The sequence below is a fragment of the Falco naumanni genome, chromosome 7 (assembly GCF_017639655.2).
Source record: "Falco naumanni isolate bFalNau1 chromosome 7, bFalNau1.pat, whole genome shotgun sequence".
Classification (NCBI taxonomy): domain Eukaryota; kingdom Metazoa; phylum Chordata; class Aves; order Falconiformes; family Falconidae; genus Falco; species Falco naumanni.
Window position 1 is genome coordinate 34,379,543 of NC_054060.1, and position 18,195 is coordinate 34,397,737.

Here is an 18,195-nt window from a genome sequence, read left to right on the forward strand (position 1 = left end):
ACCCTCAGGTGTTTTAGTAAAGGATGTGAAGTTGCTAACAGGCCCTAAGGGCCTTTTCTAACAGTGGCTGCCTGGCGCTGCCCAGGGGCTGACATGCCAGCCTGGCCTCGGCAGGAGGACGCCCCTCCACGGATCAGGGTTTAAACGCTCAGGCCCGGCCCTCCCTCGCCACCCCGACGGCCGCATTAACCGCCAAGGGACCGAGCCCCGCACCTTCCGAGCCTGCTCCTCCCGCCTCGACAGGCCCCCCGCGGCTACACCCCACCGGTTGCACACGGCCCCGTCACGTTGCCATGACTCCCGCGGGGAGGGGCGGAGCCTCGGCGCCGCGGTAGCGGGGCGGGGAACTGCGGGGTGCGAGGCTGGGCTGTCACGTGGTACCACTGCGGGCGCCGGCGCCCCTTCCCGCCTTCCCGCCCTTTGCGGCACGTGGGGCGCTCCCCGCCGCTCTTGAACCTTCCCGCTACCCGTAGGCGGGTGACACCGCCCGCCCGGCTGGGACGGCGGCGCTGATTGGCCGGCGGGGAGGGGGAGACGAGGGGTCTTCGCCGCGCACGCGCAGCGGGGTGCGCAGCCCAGCGAGGAGGCGGCGGGCGGCGGCTTTCGTTGTTGGCGCGCGAGCGGCGGCGGTTAGGCGGTTGCGCGCGCGCAAGGATGGTGAGAGAAGCCCGTACCGCCTGCGGGGGGGTTGGGCCGGGCCGGGCCGCGGGGAGCCCAGCCGCGGGGGTTCCCCTCGCTGAGGCGGGAGGGGCGGCGTGAGGCTGGTGTCCCCGCGGGCCGGGCTTGGCGGGCCGGGGAGGAGGCTCTGAGGGGAGAAGGCTCTGAGGGGAGAGCAGGTGCCTTCGGAGCAGCGGGGGCAGGCGGCCCCTCAGGGCGAGCCGGCGGTCTGGGGGTGCTGCCCGGCGAGGCGCCGCCGTGAGAGGCTTCTCCGGCTCTGCCGAGCCCCGCCCGACACCCCGGGCCGTGCCGTGTCACCTGCTGCCCCGCCGGCAAAAGGACCTTCTCGGTTGTTTTTCTGCTGGGCGCTGGCAGCCTGCGGGGGGAGAGTGAAGAAACAGCTGTTTAAAAAGGAAGTCGTGACCTGCCTTGCCAGCGGCTGTTCGGCAGACGGCTAAATCGTGTTCTGAAAATCGTGAAGCGTAATGCTGGTATGAATGGTGGCTGAGGTTAACCAACCGCAACACCCCCCTACCGCGCTGCTTGGCAGGTGTGCCCGCTGTCTGTGCAGTCCTCCTGTCTCTTTGACTTTCTTTGGTCTTTACTAAACCAAGCACTGGTGAGCCAGCTTATCCCCGATAGCTGATCTGAATCTGATGTGTTTTGCCGGCACAGCCTTCAACTTCTCTTAGGGATTTATGTTTGTGTGGCTGCACAGGTGTGAAACAAGCACTGCTTACCCTGCAGTGTCTGCTGGAAGATGTTAGGAAATGGCTGAGCCCAGAGGACTAGGAGAAATGCTCCCTTCAGAAAAGAGCATTTGGTAAAAGAATGTAACTTCAGCCTTGAAATGCAGCCCTGAACTTTGTTGTTGTTTTTTATAGAGACCTGAAATGGTAAGAGTGGGTATTAATGAGGTTTGTGGTTCAGAGGGAGCCAAGAACAGTCTTTAAAGTTTCAGGGAAACAAGCAAAATAACGAAGGCTGTGCACACAGTGCCTGACCTGTCCTATCGCAGCAGAGCCTGATTTCCTCCCCAGCTGTTAAAAGGAAGTAGAGGCACAAGACTTTGTGCCAGAATATGGTCAAGGTGGAAGTCTCTTTAGGCGTAACAGCAAGCATAGGATATTTGCAAGGTGATTTTGTAAGTGGAGAAGGAGAGACACCTCTGCTTTTTTGAGGAAAATCTCACAAACAAACCAATGTTGAACATGAGGAGACAGAACTTAGAGTTTAAGTAGTAACTTTCTTCTCATTTGTAAGTAGTGATTTGTTTTGATGAAACACCTCTTTAGTAGAGCTTGTGATAGGTAATCTTACAACTTTTTTCTTTTTAATTTGAGCAATTTTTTTAAACAAATCTTAAAATACAGTTGTTTTGGCACAAAAGCCTTGATGCCTTAAGAATTTATAAATACAGTAATATGAACAAACTGGAGATGTTAAATATCTTTTCTTCATCTAACTGGCATGTGCCTCTTCACTGTGGCAGTAGAGGTTGTGTGTATAAGATGCTGCTCAGGAAATGGCAGTGGTTGGCTTGGTAGAGTTTAAAAGTTGCATGTGTAATGGAAGATAACCTGCATGGTTGCTTGTGAAATAATCATTTCCTTCTCCATCTTAAGTGTGATGACTAATATGCTATCTGGACACTTCTAAAAAAGATTGGAGTTAGTAACAGAGAAGCACGTGGGGAAAGTATGCATGCTTTTTGATAAAAATGCCTTAAATGCTTTCTGTGTATGTAAATCTCCAAAGTTCAGTTAATGTTTTGGTGGGTAAAAATAAGTGATCCTTGATTAGTGTCTGTGTTCTTCTGAGATACTAAGAGTAGCTTCTGTTACTTTAAATACTTAAATTACTTTAACCCATTTCCTGCCACTCTGAGGGGCTTCCTTATTTCAGGACTTGTCTTGGCAAATGATCTGTAAAATTTGTTTACTTGTAAGAGATGTGAGGATAATCCCAGTTCAGGAATAGCTAATATTTCTAGCTAATTGTGTGGTATTGAGGAGAGATATTAAAACAGATAAGAGTTCTGTTATTTTCAGAAACTGCTTTCATCGATGGTTTTTCTGGTATACGTGTAAGTTCTGAAACTTTGGACATGCTGCATGCAGTTCCACTTTGGTAGGGTTTATGTGCACGTATGTGTGACATGCGGAGTTTTTTCTGGTTTACTAGAAAGATTTATCTTTCCCTCCCCTCTGCCATTTCCTTTTTGTAGAGTGAATCTCTGGTGGTTTGTGATGTTGCTGAAGACCTGGTGGAGAAACTAAGAAAATTCCGGTTTCGTAAAGAAACCAACAACGCTGCCATTATAAGTAAGTTAAAAACACATCTGACAAAATGCAAGGTCTTGCAGAAAATCCTGTCTTCTCTTTTCCTTCCCATGTAATATTGCTGATGTAACGGGTAAATGGGAGCCAAGAGGCTGTTTCTCACATGAACTTCAGTGTTTCTAATTCTGTCTGTAATTTTAACTGTAAAGCAGTGTGTTCTTCTGATGTAAGACAGCATTTGCTCTTAGTTGAGTATTTACGCTTGATTGCAGCTCAGTCTACCACTTTGTGAAATGATAGTAGAAAATGTCAAGGCACAGTCATTTTGAGTTCATAAATTTTGTAGCCTTTAAGCAGGGGAGTTTGACATTTCAGTCTTTAAAATTTAGGAGTGTATCACAATGAACAACGCTTATATTGTATGCTTCTCTTGACTTCCATGATTTTTGTGAAGTCCTGGGGCACACCGAAGAAGCAAAATGGAAGCACAAGGAATATACTTGTGGGGGAATGTTAAAAAGCTTAATGTGTATGTTATATAAATTGATTGAGAAAACATTGATCTATGTTTCATTTTGATTTGTAGTGAAAATCGACAAGGATAAGCAGTTGGTGGTACTGGATGAGGAGCATGAGGTTTGTTAAATGAATTGTAAATAAGAATATCTTCAGCCTGCAATGTATTGTTGTCTCTAAGGTACTGCCTTAGTTTCAAATTGTTATCAAACTCTTAATCTAATTTGGGTCATGAGCTTATTTAAATGCATGGTCACTCTGCATGTAAAGCACAGCACTATTAATAGTGGAACTATGCAGAAGCAATTGAGTTGACTAATTAATTGCACAAAAAGGTTATTTTGAAGCTGTTGCCATAAAACTGTGTAAAAAGTACCTTTGGCACCTGCTGGCTTTTTGAAAAGATTTCTGCTGTGTTTCCACGTAGATCTGCATATTTGACTCTGAGCTGGTCTACCATCAATTAGAAGCTAGGATTGCTAATCCTCTGCAGACTCTAAATTTGATAGGTGGCAGAATAAGGTCAGCCCAGTGTGTAGTGTTTCTTTCTTAATGGTACATAGGGCAAAATTAAATCCTTCCCAGGGATTTGAGCATTAACCATAGCTCTTATTCCCCAGAATGTAGAAATTAATGTAACATTTAAATAGAACGAGGGTTCTTTTTTTTTCTTGCTCAAGGAGGAAGGACTGAATTTTTCAAAAGCACCATTTATGTAGCTGATTTTAACAGCTACTTTTTGCTGTGTGCTTGCTTACTTCTGTTTAGCACTAGTTAGATAAGCATGGTAGCTGCCAGCATATCCAACTGGAGCCAAAAATGTTTCCTAAACTCATTATGCCTAAAATAGGGATGATTATTCATACTAACATTAATTCTACGTTTAGTCATAGGAATCTGTTAGCACATGAATTTTCCTGAACTGCTCTAGTAATTTAAGTGAGAGATCATTACCAGTTCAGCTGTAGATGTACATCTAACTTACAGATGTTTTACTCTTCCATTATTCTGCTTTAGCCTTTGTAGTACACCAGCAAGATCACTTGTTCAAATGTTGCTTGTGTTTAATGTTACCAGGGTATTTCTCCCGATGAGCTAAAAGATGAGCTGCCTGAGAGACAACCTCGATATCCTTCTTGCGCTGCTGGGATTTGGTCTTACTCCTGCAAACTGTACAAAGTTGGACTTCACCTTTTTAGGCCAATACCTGCCTGTAGTGTGACTTTACTGATACTTTGTGAGATAACCAAGGGATCAGTTCTATGATGCACTGAACAGTTGTCCCATTGTTGAAACAATGACCATTTAAGTCTTTCCCAAGATCTTATTTTCTTTTTTACTATATAATGTTTGGGGAAGTAAAGCAAAGCCACGCTGCTGTTAATGTAAAGAAATGAGTAAAAAAGTGCCAGTTTTGTATGTGGCTATTTTTGAATATAGAAAACTGCCTGTGTAACTTGGAATCTGTTTTGGTGCTTTCTTAGGATGTGGCCCTTGCTATGTTGCTGCAGTTACTGATTCTGGGAGTGCTGTAGGCATGTGGTCTAGGGAAGAATCTCTGTATTTTAAAAAGGGAAAAGAAGAGGGACAAATAAATTATTCTTAAGCTAGGTGAAATAAGAAGTGTACTTATGTTATAAGCAAAGAAAATACCTGCCACCATTAGCCTTAAAAGCTGGCTGGTGCTATCCCATGTGTCATTCTGAATCTTTCCTTTCATGACTGTAGTGTAGTAGTAGGCTATAAAGCAGGAGTCCTAGTGAAAACTTGAGTTCAAATTGAGCAAAAATACCTGAAACAATAAAGTGCTTAGTCTGCAAAGAAGGAATTTGGCTTTCATCAAGCCAGAAACATGTTGGTGGATGTGGGAAGTCTTTTTACAAAGCTAGGAGAGGAGTATTAGTGATGAAAGGATAATTTTTAGCTCTGATGCAAAACAGTAATACCAAGGCAGCCCTTATGCCCAGCTATGGTAGACTTTGGTAAGGGCAGGTGGGATCAGTTCTAAAAGTCAAATATGGAAGTGAAAACAGGAAAACAGTGAGACTACTTACCAAATTTAAAGCATCTTTTAGAATGCAAGACTTATTTATACCTGCATCAGGCTCTGATAACTGAGGCTTGGATCCTAATAAAATTTATTTCTTAGTTTCTTTAACCTCAGAAAAAACATTTATTGTGTATAGTTACAAGTATCAGCATGATGATGGAAGAGTTTCTTATCCCTTGTGCTTTATCTTCTCCAGTCCAGTTGGTGAGTGAACATTGTGAACAGTAGCTATTATGTGTTGTAAATATGGGAATATTATTTGCTATGGAAGATAAAATGAGTGCTTAATGCTTGAGTTGTGGTTCAGATGCTTAAGGCTAGGTTTGCTTATGCCATTGCCGGAAGCAAGGCACTGTAAAGCTGTGCCATTATCTGGAGACCTTCTTTGGCAGCAGGGAATCGCTAGTATATTAGCTTCATCCTCACCATCAGCTCATGACAGGTGTGAACACTTCCTCTGCCCAGGTCTACCTGGAGGTTGCTGAAGGTCTTTGCTGCCTTTGGGGTTCACATTTAGGGCACTTAAGATGTATGATAGAAGAGATTTTTTCTTTCCTATTTCTGATGGCTGAACAGAAGTGTTGGTTTCCTGCTTAGGTGGCCAAAAGCTGCATCCTTCTAAATGTGCCTGCCCACTGTGTTCTAGTGGTGTGCTCAGCAACATGCTCCTCTAAAGGAAAGGAGCCAGGAGCGCTCTGCATCTGTTCATGTAGGTTTAACCTAATGTGTTTCTTGTCACTCTCTCAGATCTTGGGAAATCAGACAAGGCTCAGGAGATGAATGGGGAGAGGGCTGGGTAATACCACCTCTGTTCCTGAGGGTTTCTGTTCATCTCTGTCAGTCTTGCTTTTCAGATATTAGGGACTGGTTGGGAGGAAATCCCTCTCCTCAGAAGGGCATGGGAACCCATGTCTACCTGTGACAGGAACAGGGCTCTAAAAGGGTGAGGATAGGATTCAAGAGGAGTGTTTTCCAGGGGGGCTCTGTGCAATGGGCAACAACAGAGGATGCCTCCAAACAGTGCTTTCATGTGAAGGTCTAAAGGGCTGTCACAATTACGGGTGAAAAGGAGGGAGAGAGGACTCCATAACCCAGATCTGGGCAGGTGAAAGTGCTGGCTGAATGCACTGTGCTCAGGGAGAAAGACACTGATCTTAGATCATCCCAGGTTTATACAGAGCAGTGACTTCCCCTGCTTGTGTCACAGCAACACTTGATATAGACATACCTGCATGGAGAGCTGTGTAATTTTTATAGAACCCAAATAATCTGTGACCTGATTTGGACTTGAAGAGCTGAATTGCTCTGTGGTTACAATCTGTTCTGAATTGTAATAGGGTAGCTTGATAGTGTTACTGGATTATCCTTGTTATACTCTAGAAGAAGATAAACTGATTGCATTGTTTTACACTTCATTATTTGGAACTAAAATAACTAGGTAGGTAAAAGAGTTCAGCAACTAGTGAGCATATTCTTCTGTAGTTACCTGAGAAATGTTACAGGTGTTAACTTCTCTTCTGAAGGATAGCTATTTTGTGAGTTCGAACAGCAGTAAAAAACATCCTGGGAGACCTTGAAATAACAAAACGGGCAGACTTGCAGTACTTCATAGGAAAAGAGAGCTTAGACAATGTTCTTTATGGGTGGCAAGATTTAAAAGTACACTTGTATCTAGAAACTTGTAAGCAAGCAACTTCTAAAAAAAAGCCTTTTTTTTCCTTGATGTTTTCTGTTTCAAAAAATGTTCTTCAAACGTAAGTTGGTGGTTAGACTGATACTGGAGTTGGAAACAATGAGCCATTAGTTGGGACTCTAAACAGCAGTTAACTTCAACTGTGACTGAAGTTGCTCTGTGGGAGTAGGGAGTCATTTTGAGCTGCCAATTCACCTGGGGAGAGATTAGGAGAAGGAACAACAAATTCAAACTGACTTGGTTTGTTCTCAGTTTGACTCCAGCTCAAAGGCACATGGTATAAAGATCTGCGTAAGTGTAACTAGCAAAAGCATGGACATCTTCTAGAAACAGCAAGAGCAAAGAATGCCGTGTAATTAGCTACTGTAGTGGCAGGAGGTGCTGATTAGTGGGCTGTTGTGATTCAAGTTTGACTGCTGCAATATTTGATGTTAGGTCTAAGCAGAAATGGAGGTGCATGTTGAGACCACCACTTCAACCTGTACACTTATTACTTCTGGAAGTGCTTTTCAAGTACTAGATATGAAAGTAAGAGCAAGGATGATAATGTATATAAAGAAGTAGTCACTTTTCTGAATGTGGACTTCAGCTTTGTTTGGATTCTTTTTTTAAAAAAAAAAAAAAATATTTTTGAAGTGTTGCAGTCAAAATAACTTAACACCCCCTTTTTTTTTTCCCAAACAACTACAGGATGTAAGCCTGAACAGCAGATGATGTATGCTGGAAGCAAGAATAAGCTTGTACAGACAGCTGAGCTCACTAAGGTATAATTGACTAGTTGAAATAACTGTCTCCCCCTTAAATGCAGGTTGCAGAAGCTGTTTTGTGTCTTGCTTGAACCTGTCACAAGAAGGATGTTATGAGACTTTGTAATTACAGTGCACAGATTCTGTTGTAGGAAGACTGGAGAGAGGCGTGGGGATTGCTGGAGTTTTAGGGTACAGGAGGAACTGTGTTCTCTAAAACTAAAATATCCATTGATAGGATGGCTGTCTTTATTTTGGGGAATGAATTTATTGATGGGAAGAATAGACTGAAGTCTCAGCATGGTGTGGTGCAGACTGGTGTAGCTGCACAGTGCATGGGGCTGTACACTTGCAGAACATAGCCTTCAGGATAAGTAACGTATGTGCCAAGTGCTGAACAATTCCAAATCTCCCTGTGTTTGCTTCTCCCAGTACTAAGACCAAAAGAAATCACTGCATTCACTAGGCCTAGGTGTATATATATTTAAAAAATAAAAAGCCACCTAATTGTCATTTTGGAGACCTTTGAAATCTCTACTTAATTGACACCTAGACTTCTTAAAACTTTAGTTTAAACCAGTAAAGTTAGTCAGTGGCCACTTCAGGTTTTTCATACAATGTGAAATGACTTCATCATTCCCCAAAAGCACTGTTCACTTTTGTTATTCCTTATCCTTAGTCCTTTGACATCACATTAAAAATGTACATTGGGCCCATAAAAGAACTGTGAATTTCTACTTGTTCTAGCTGTACTTTGTGAAAAAGGCCCTCTCTGTTTTAGATTGGACATCGAGTTGACGGGTAAATGGGAGGGAAACAGGAGATAAAATGATGGAATCAATCAGTACAGCCCCAAGAAATATATTTTTTTTCAGTTCAGTTGAAAGTGCGTCTTAGAGACCTGAGAACTCTAGCATCTTTGATAGACAGGAAGAATTCCATGAGGAGGAAGGCAGTTTTCAGTGAGCGAGAAGGTGAAAGCCTGAGGACTAGCTCTGTTGGAGATACTATCACCTGTCAAGTGGGAGAAATTCGGTCTGAAAGGCTTTTGAATGAAAGCCTAGGAGCAGATATAGAGGACCATGATCATCTTCCTTCTGAAGCTGGAGATGATAGCCTGTCTCCTGCTTACTTGCTCTTCAGTTGTGCTTTGTTCTTGCCGCTTGCTGAGCTATGTTTCATTTTAGCTCATGCTGTGACTTCCTCCTGGTGTGCTTTCTGCATGTGACTGAACTGAGTCCTGTTATTTTTTTCAGTGACTTGCATATTAACTTGCCTTCTGTTAAGCTGATCTTTTCTTATAACACTGAATTTTGGGATATCCCCCCTATCTTTTACTTCAAAAACAAAAAAAATCCTCAATATTATTTGATAGTAGTGGATCACTGAATACAAGAAACAGTGTCCAAAGTCTACTGCAGCGGAAATGGGTAATAAGGAAGAAAAGATACAGAACTTGAATTGCTTCCTGAAGATTAAAATGGTGAAATGGCTGAGAACAGGACTAACTAGGAAGCTCATTCCAAACAGCAGGTTAACTGAGAAGCTTGTTTTGTGAGTCTTACAAAATCCCATCCATTCTAATGGCCTGAGCATGCTTTTTGCAGCTATGTACTCGATACCATTAGAGGGGCAGATAACTGATAAAGTGCTGACATAGCCTTTTTCTGTGTTGTCAGAGTAGTAACAACAGTCTCAATTTAAAATAGTTTTCTTGTTTTCATTACTTAGAGCACCACTTTTGAAGGCCTGTGGATTTGCAAAATTTACTTACTTGACTCTTCTGAAAAGATTTGTGGGCATCTGAAAGGCTCCAGTTAGCAATACAGAATTAACTTAGCCTTTCTTCAAGGGTATTGAAGTTACTTGCCTGTATGGAACGTAAAGAGTATATTCATGTCTTTGGTCTTTTCTGCTTCAAGGCTGTGTTAGAGATTTGTTTTAAGGCTTCAGCAAAGCTTTGAGTTAATGGTTTTTGGGGTTTGGTTGTTTGTCTTTGGTCTTGTTTGGTTTTTTTTCCAAGTTTCCTATTTTGAGGTATCCCAGGCTTGTTTCTTCAGGGAAAACAATGTTACTGGATACTAAGGGTTTCTTTCAGTTCAAGTAAGAAATTCAACAGTTCAAAAAGGAGAACCCTCTTGGGCTGAGCAAAATTCCTGAACTTTGGGCTAAATCCAGTCCAGAGGTTAAATTCATTTGTAGTCTTAAAACAGACAATCTTCTTGCTGAGGTAATACATATGAAATGGTGCCATTTCAGAGTAACTTTAAAGTATTGTACATGTGCTGTTCTCACATACTCTAGCAATACGAATTATGGGATTCTTGTTCAAGTTAGTAATATTCCTTGCCATTTAGTGTTGCATATTTTGTACTGATGTTATTTGAGAAGATTAATTGATCCTTTCAAGAAAGCACATGGAACCTCTAGGTTGGTTACTGGTTTATTACAGCTCAAACTACTTGTGTGGAAAAGGTACTGGTTGCCTTGTATGCTTACCCCTTTCATGTACCATCACCTCAAGAATTTACACAATGCAATTTTGTTTAGGTATTTGAAATAAGAAATACAGAAGACCTAACTGAAGAATGGCTGCGTGAGAAACTGGGCTTCTTCCATTAAGAAAACCTCTGTAATAAGTATTTATGTACCATCCTGATAATACTGGAACCAGACATGAATACTTACATCTAAAAAATGCACTGTATTTACATCTGTCTCCTGCAGTATATCTCTTGTGCAAAGTTTGTGCAAAGAATAGCAGGTCTGTCTCCTTGAAGTAACAAATCTTTGCAGGTGTTTCCTTATTTGTACCTGTTAAAAGGGAATACTCCTCTGCAGGGACTCCTTTTGCACTCTTGCGACTAATATTTCTATAACTAAAATAGTTCAGTTCTGGATTTGTATCTACAAACATAATTTGGAAGCTGACGCTAACTTTTTCTGAGCTACAAATGCATCCTTATGACATATACTAGCCATTTATGTGCAGAAATTGTGTACTGTTACTTACTTTACAGACTTTTTGACTTAATGACTTTTCAATTTTGAAAATTACTCCCTGCAAGCATTTAGTATTAGAAAGACAAAATCCTTGTATAGCAAATCCATCCATTTATCTTTCCATTGAGTCCACGTGAGCTTTCTCAAATGCTTGGAACTAATTTTTGTCATTCCAGTAATTCCTCACTTGACTGAGTCAAATCTTTCTAAATTTCAGGGCAAAGCTTTGACTGTCCAGTTCTCATGCTGATACAGTCTTACAGGAACTAGATGATAACTAAGGGCTGAATTACAACTCTGGTTACTCTCATACCAGGTGTCTTGCATATATAACTTATTACACTGTTACAGAGTTTACCTCTTTGCTCATTTCCTATGATATGAACACCTGCTAATACTGTGTGCCTTTAATTTGTTAGCTTTAAAATGACTTGAGAATTTTACACTGCCACTTAGTACAAATTTGGTAAAAACTTTAAAGAATCGAAGTAACATTTTTTCCTAGTGCCTGGTGTTGCAGTTGACATCTGATTTAAAAAAAAAAAAAAGCTAACCTCATTTTCTTTGAAATTCCTGTCATCTACTCCATTTGTAGGAGTCAGGAGGTTAAAGCTTTTCATGATAATGAATGATTTGTATCACTTTTTGTTATAAAAGTTGGCCACACATAGCTTTTGAGTACTTTACAGTCTCTTAACTTTCTTAACTGCTTGTTGGTCAAAATTACATTCCAGATAAAGCTTTTGCATAAGTGATAACTTGATTTTCATTTAGTTACGGTTCATCTCTTTGAAACAGCAAATATTCTAATGTGAAAATAGTATTTAACTTTTATAAATGACCAGTCTTTTTACAGGTCTGTTTTATATTGAATAGAGTAGTTGTCTGATATGGGACATGTTCAGCCCATGCAGTGGCAAAAGGAGTACTCATGTGACAGTATCTCACTGTCTTGCTCATGTTTGTTGTGCTACTGAATAAGTATCTGCATAAGAGCAGCTTCCTGTTGATAACGTACTTTAAAATACAGCTGCCCTAACAAATCTGTTTGGTGAGAAGGAATGCAGTGTTAAATTTAGAGGCCAGTATTTCATGCTGTGAAACCTTTGCTGAAAGAAGGTTTATTTTTTGGTAGTAAACATATGTTGTGATAGTGCTAAAACACTTACTTCCTCTAAGATCACAAGGAATTAATTTGCAAAGGTCCTCAGTGTTGGTAAATCTCTTCTGAGTTTGATGTTACTACTCATTTATTTGTATACAAATCTGACTTGAGGGGAGCTTTTCAAAATACGTGTTAGAATGATCCACTTAAATTGATCTTTCAGCGTGGGAAAGAAATGCTTGTAATTAAATGTCTGTGTTAGTGCAGTGACTGGAAACACAGTTTCACTTCCCTGGACAAAAAAAATGTTGATTATGAAACTGTTGCTTGATCTTTCTGTACTACAGATAAATAAAAACAATGTATTTTGTGACAAACATTGTATAAATAAGACTTTGGCTTAAAGAATAGTGTCATTCTAAGTCCCAGTCTTGAAACAGCAAGGATCTAGTTTTGTTGGCATTGTGCTAAAGGTAAGCCATGTCAAAGTACAGTGTGGGTGAGAGGAAAGCTGTCACTTGTAATGTTCAGCTTGACTTGCAGTGGGGAAAACTGAATTAACAATCTTTGTCATTGTACTTTGTACACTGGTGGGCTGCCAGCATCCAACCGCTGCTGCACAGGTCTTTACAAAAATAACTGTAAAAGGCGCCTGTCTCTCAGGAGGCGAGGGGAGGAGCTGGAGCTGCTGCAGGCAAATGATTGAATTTGATTCTTCATCTCTGGATCACTCCACCTTCTGCCAAGAAAGTATTGCTATTTATGGCTCTATCTTCAGTCTGAGTTCTTTAGCTTTGGATGCTGTTGTTGCCTCTGCTTAAGGACTTTCTGCCTCTGGCACTGCCCTGCGAGTCTTGTAGAAAGCATACAAATCCTGATGAGAGTGTTAAAGTCCACTTTCATGGGAAGGGTGATGTTGATGCTGCTCAGCCCACCAGTATTATTCTTCAAACAGCCTTGCTTGGTGGCTGTACCTCCTTCCCTTCTCTGAGCTGTGGAAGCGAGGAAGCAGCTGCAGGCACTTGGAGAATGAGTGTGCAGAGGATGTTTGCTGTTCTAGGCTTATTTGTGGTTTCCTTGTTTTTAATGCAGTGTTTTGATGCAGCTGTCTGCTGGTTACTGTCCTAGGCCCTTGAGATACAGGTAGTGCTAATACTTGATTAAACAAAGACGTTAATTATGTCAAAATCTTTCCTGCACAAGTAATACTTGTTTTCTAACATATTTTTCCCAAGTTATCTTTAGCATTGTATTTTCTGTACTGCTGCCCCCATAACATCAGTGGGAGGCAGATGTGTCTGTGTTCAGAAGGCCAGTATGTTCTCACTGTGCTTTACTAGTGAGTTGCCCACCTGTAATTGTACATTTGTCTTGAATTTTCAGATCTCTAAAGAGCGTTCAAATTAAAGGGCAATGTAAATTAACTAATGCCACCTGTGGGAGCCTTTGTAGCTAAAGGTCTGAGAGTCAGCATCTTCCATTGTGAACTCCTATTTTTCGGGAGTTAGTGAGTTGGCCGTAAAATCCTTGGCCTGGAGTTAACAGTCTCTCAAAGGGAGATTTCTGCCACAATTAATCTGGTTTGCTTTAAATACTGACTAGATGGCTGGGATACAGCTCTTCTAATCCTATTAATCGATGGTAAGCTGAATTAAAGCATGAGTTTGCATGTCAGCCCATAAAATGGATTTGTATTGTTTGAATATTTTTAACAAAAAAACAAATGCTGGTATTTGATGGTTTAAGTGTGTTTCTAGTATCATAAATGCTGTTTTGATCTATCAAAGGAGGCAATAATGCGGGTGTTGACACCTTTTCACTTCTCCAAAGGAGCATCTTACGCATTTGTACCAGGATTCCATTTTTGTATCTTTAACTGTAAAATAGCTAGTCCAGAAACAATGTTAAACTAGTAACAGGGATCTGAATCACACATGCAAAGGGAGTTAAATTCTTCACTTTCATGCGTTCAAAAAAGAAATAATCATGCAACATTGTTTTTGATACAGCCACCTAGTAACTGTGAAATGGAGGTGTGATGGGACATGAGAAGGGTCAGTGACACTCTTGTGTTTGTTACATGATCTAGACTGGGTTGACTTGTGTACGGTGACATGTTGGTTGGCACCAGTGCTGCGGTTGCTAAAAGGTGCGAGAGGGTCATGGCCAGTTTTGAGAATTTGGCAATTCCATGAAAATATTGGTAACCAGTACAACTTCCATATGCTGTTTAGTCTCTGCTAGTTCACATTGCATGTTTACTTTAAACCAAATCTTTTTTGCTAAGCGTGGTGCTTGTATTGGTTTAAATAAAATGTTTAATTAAGAGATTCTGTTGCCCTGTTTTAATTGCAAAGTAGCACATCTAGAATGGGTGTCTGACAGGAAAATGTATTAATAGTAGGTATGATGTTCCTCCCTTTCTCAGCTTTCTGGAGTTTGCTTTGGACTTGCAGCAACCCGTAGTCTTGAACATACTCCCTCGCTTGCTCTTCTACCTAAAATAATTCCTCTTTCCATCTGTTGTGAAGGGTGGCAGCCAGGGAGAGGGGAGGACAGCATCTGATGGCATACTGCAGGATAACTGCCATCCGCCTCTGCTGCTCTGCACCTTGTATCACAGAACTCAAGTGAGCATACTTGTAAGCTGCAAGACAGCACGGGGGCTCCATTTCATTCTGGAATGCCACATAGACTTCTATTTTACATCTCTCCCACAAGGTCAAGGTTGCCGGCATAACCTGGAGCTGTGAAATGACACTATAGAGTGCAGGTGCCAAGTGAACAGTGTCAGAGTGGTTGTCAAGGTCCTCAAAGCTTGAAAGAAGTCAAAGGAACTTAGTTGCACCCTTTCCTCACAGTTGTTGGCTCATCTCTTTCCTGCTGAAGAGACCATTAGATTAATTTGATTGAAGCACTCCTTTTCCTCATTCTTGCTGACTGTTTCTTCCTTTCCTGATCTTTGGGGATTTTTTTTTTTTCTTATGTTGTTGACCAAGGAATTTGGCTTTTGTAGCTGGTATTCACTCTTCTGCCCATGCTGAAGAATAGCATTAATGGTAGAAGTAACATCCTTCTCCCCCAGGGAAGAGAGCTCTTGTGAAGGAGAAAATGCCAGATGTGCTGAAGCAGCTGCGCTCTTGAATGGCATCTTGGTCACCTAAGTATGTTGCAACAAAATCTGTTGCCCAAAGCTCTGAAAAAAACACCTAAGCTGCTGTGGGAGAAGAATGACTCTCAAGAACAGCCGATTAAAGGGAAGGAGAGTGGGGGAAAGGAATAAATAGCTCTCACATCAAGGGTGAGATCAACTGTGGAGTCCTGTGACATTCTCTGTTGTTTGTTGGGTATGCTTAACTAGAAAATGAGGTGATAGTTTACTGGCACTGCTAGATCATTGAGAGAGTAAAAACGGAAGCTGACCAAAGGGAATTGCAAGAAGATCTAGGGATATAAAGTGAAATGCTTTCATTTGGGAAAGGTCATTGACTAGTAATAGTTACATGAAAAGGGCAAAGTCAAGGCTAGAGAAGGGAATAGGAAACAAAACGGAAAACCTCTGTGCAGCAGTACACATCTGCAATATGCATGTAGCCTGGGTATCGCACAGCTGGTGCTTTCTCTCCCAGGTGTGTGGATAGATGGCTTGCCCAGGGCGAGGAGGAGTTTGCTAAGCAGATCCCTTGACGTGGTGGGGTCTTTGGGGATATTGCAGAGAAGAGGAGAAATTTAGTTGGTTCTGGAGGAGCTGGGGCAATCATTGCCCATATGTGCAGAAGTTTCCTGGCAGTGAAAGAGGCTCCAGCCAAAGGGTCTTGTGAACATGCCTGTGCCTATTGTTCTATGTCCCCCACAGATGGTGGAATTGATTGGAGTACGAGCTGGCTCTCCCAGGCTCCTTACTTGCTCCTCACAGGCCATGGTCCTGCCATGTTGTGTCTGGGTGCAGGTAAGGGCGGGGAAGCCAAGCACAAGCAGGAGAGGTATCGGTGTGGTGCTGCTGAGCAGCCTTAAGGGCGAGTGCTGGCAGGGAGGCTGTGGGGCAGAGACCCGAAGCACTCTGTGGGTGTGAGAGTGGTTGGGGTTTATTCTGCTAGAGTCCTCTGTGGCAGGGGTGATGATTTAAGGTGGGCTTCACCCCTTGGAACAAAAATGAGGGTGTGTGGCGGATGGGCCATCCCCTGCCCTTGTTAGTTGGCACAGTCGTGTCAGCTGTGGTTTTGGTGATGCGCCCCAGGGCCTTCTGCAGCAGCAGAGGAGACCTCACCTGTGGGGGGGCATTGGCTAAGGGCACCTCTCTTGGTAGCTGCAGCCATACCAGCTGCTGCGGAGACTCAACAAAGCTTTGGCCTGATCTGGTTGGATTGTTCATGTGTTACAGCAGAAAATAGAACAAGACTTGCCAATCTCCTAAGATGTGGCTGGTTAGGGAAAAAAAAAAAAAAAGTGTGCTCAGCTTCATGTGGAAAAGCCTGCTCAAAGGGATTTATAGATCTCAGTGCTGGAATTCTTGGATTTTGCTTCTGCATGTATGACTCTAGTTTGATAACAGTCATTCTCTGCACGGTCTTCCCTTAGGGCAGGCAACTGCTTCTCTCTAGCGGCAAAGGAAGAGCTGTGGAGATGGTACCAAGTTTGTGGAGTGGCTGCTGCTTCCGCATCTCCTCCAGAGTGGTATCGAGGCCAGGGAATCAGTCCTGTGCGCTGAGCTGGTCTGGGTATGCAGCTTAAATTGTAACTGCTGGGGAAGAGAGAATTTTTCTGCCATCTGAGAGGAAGCTCTGGTGTTCCTAAAGAACAGTCTTGAACTGCCAGATGTGGAGGTGTACAGGTTCCTGCAGCTTAGCAAGAAGGAGTTGTAGTTCTCAAAATTTCTCTTTGGGGTCAGCAGTCGGTCTTGAGGAGTTGACAACCTCTATCTGAGCTGCTATGTAAGGCAGTGGACTGGCTTGATTTGTGCTGTATTCAAGGCATTGGGAGCTTCATTTTCAGCCATGTTTCAATGAACACAACAATTCTGAAGCATGAGAAGCCCTGGCATTAGCTTTTGACTTCTCCAATTATTAGTATGTATTTGTATCTGCCAGGTCTCTGTATTGAAAGGTTGAGCATAAGGCTGAGCAATCCCACACCCCGATTTTTCTCTTTAACACTCATTTTATGGGGTTTATTTGTTTTTTACATTCAACATTTCATTTTGTGAAAAACGGTGAAGGAAAATGGTGAAATACTAAAGAGTGAATATTCTCTGGTAGTGGTTAGGACATTACTGGCACGTAAAGTTGTATTTGCATCAGTTTAAACTTGGCCACCATTCCTCTCCCAGGTCTTGTAGGCTTCCTTTTGTACCTGCTGTTCCTTTTGGTGCTACTAAGATGGTGTGATCTTGTGCAGGTAATGGGCTGGCTGCTGCAGTGTGTATATGCAGCTTCCTTCGCAGCCTCGCCTTGCTCAGACTAGGCTCTGTGTCCTTTCTCTCAATGCAGCCATAAAGTGAAGGAGATAATTTTAATACATTTGCATAGATGTAGTTAATCGGTGTGGTCCGTTTTGTCACACCACAGGGGAATTGTCTCCTCTGGACTGTTCTCTCATGTTTCATTCTTTCAGGGACTGCAAACACTCTTGGTTAACCTTATTCACCTTAGGTGATAAGTGAGACATCTCATACAGAATGTGACTGAGCTCAGCTGAAGCTCCCCTGACAGCTCTAGCTGACCAGCGGGAGACAGAGGGGAGAAGAGAGCAATTACCAGCCAGAAAGACACTGAATGCAGAACAGATGCGAACACTGGGAAAACAGCATGACTGTCTTTCACGGCAAATTTACCACTGTGATGGGGAAGTCCCATCAAGGCTTTCTGAAAGGCGCACTGTCAACTGTTCCTGCTGTTAGGTGCTACGGCAGGCAGCTCCTAGCATGAATGCAGTTTCTCTTTCCTTTTCTGCAGTACTTAGCTGATCAATTAATATAATGCACCCTTGAAATCCCTATGCCAAACAGCATCTGTTGTTGTCACCTCTTTTCTGCAGAGAATGGGAAGACAGCAGAAGAAAATAGGGCAGAAGATATTCAGTTGAAAGGGAAAGGGTCACCAGCCATCCCACACTTTCACCAAGGCCTTAGAGGACAGAAAGTTAGG

General features: G+C 42.5%; 1 protein-coding gene across 3 annotated transcripts; it reads left to right on the forward strand.

Annotated features, from left to right (window-relative positions):
• Nucleotides 1-538: 538 nt before the first annotated feature.
• GMFB (glia maturation factor beta) lies at nt 539-14,380 on the forward strand. 3 transcript variants are annotated; one of them, XM_040599655.1, is made up of 7 exons: nt 539-657; nt 2,885-2,981; nt 3,526-3,575; nt 4,533-4,582; nt 5,627-5,709; nt 7,889-7,962; nt 10,495-14,380. In XM_040599655.1, exons 1-7 carry the CDS (start codon nt 655-657, stop codon nt 10,564-10,566), a joined length of 429 nt encoding a protein of 142 aa, XP_040455589.1. In that variant the 5' UTR covers nt 539-654; the 3' UTR covers nt 10,567-14,380. The 3 variants fall into 3 exon arrangements, with proteins under 3 accessions (XP_040455589.1, XP_040455587.1, XP_040455590.1); XM_040599653.1 differs by lacking the exon at nt 539-657 and adding an exon at nt 752-1,148; XM_040599656.1 differs by lacking the exon at nt 539-657 and adding an exon at nt 763-1,207.
• Nucleotides 14,381-18,195: the final 3,815 nt, after the last annotated feature.

Coding starts and splice junctions, on each gene's coding strand:
- GMFB (XM_040599653.1), top strand. Junction 4,583..5,626: donor CTGCCTGAGAGACAACCTCG/ATATCCTTCTTG, acceptor CTCAGAAAAAAC/ATTTATTGTGTATAGTTACA. Junction 7,963..10,494: donor AGACAGCTGAGCTCACTAAG/GTATAATTGACT, acceptor AATTTTGTTTAG/GTATTTGAAATAAGAAATAC.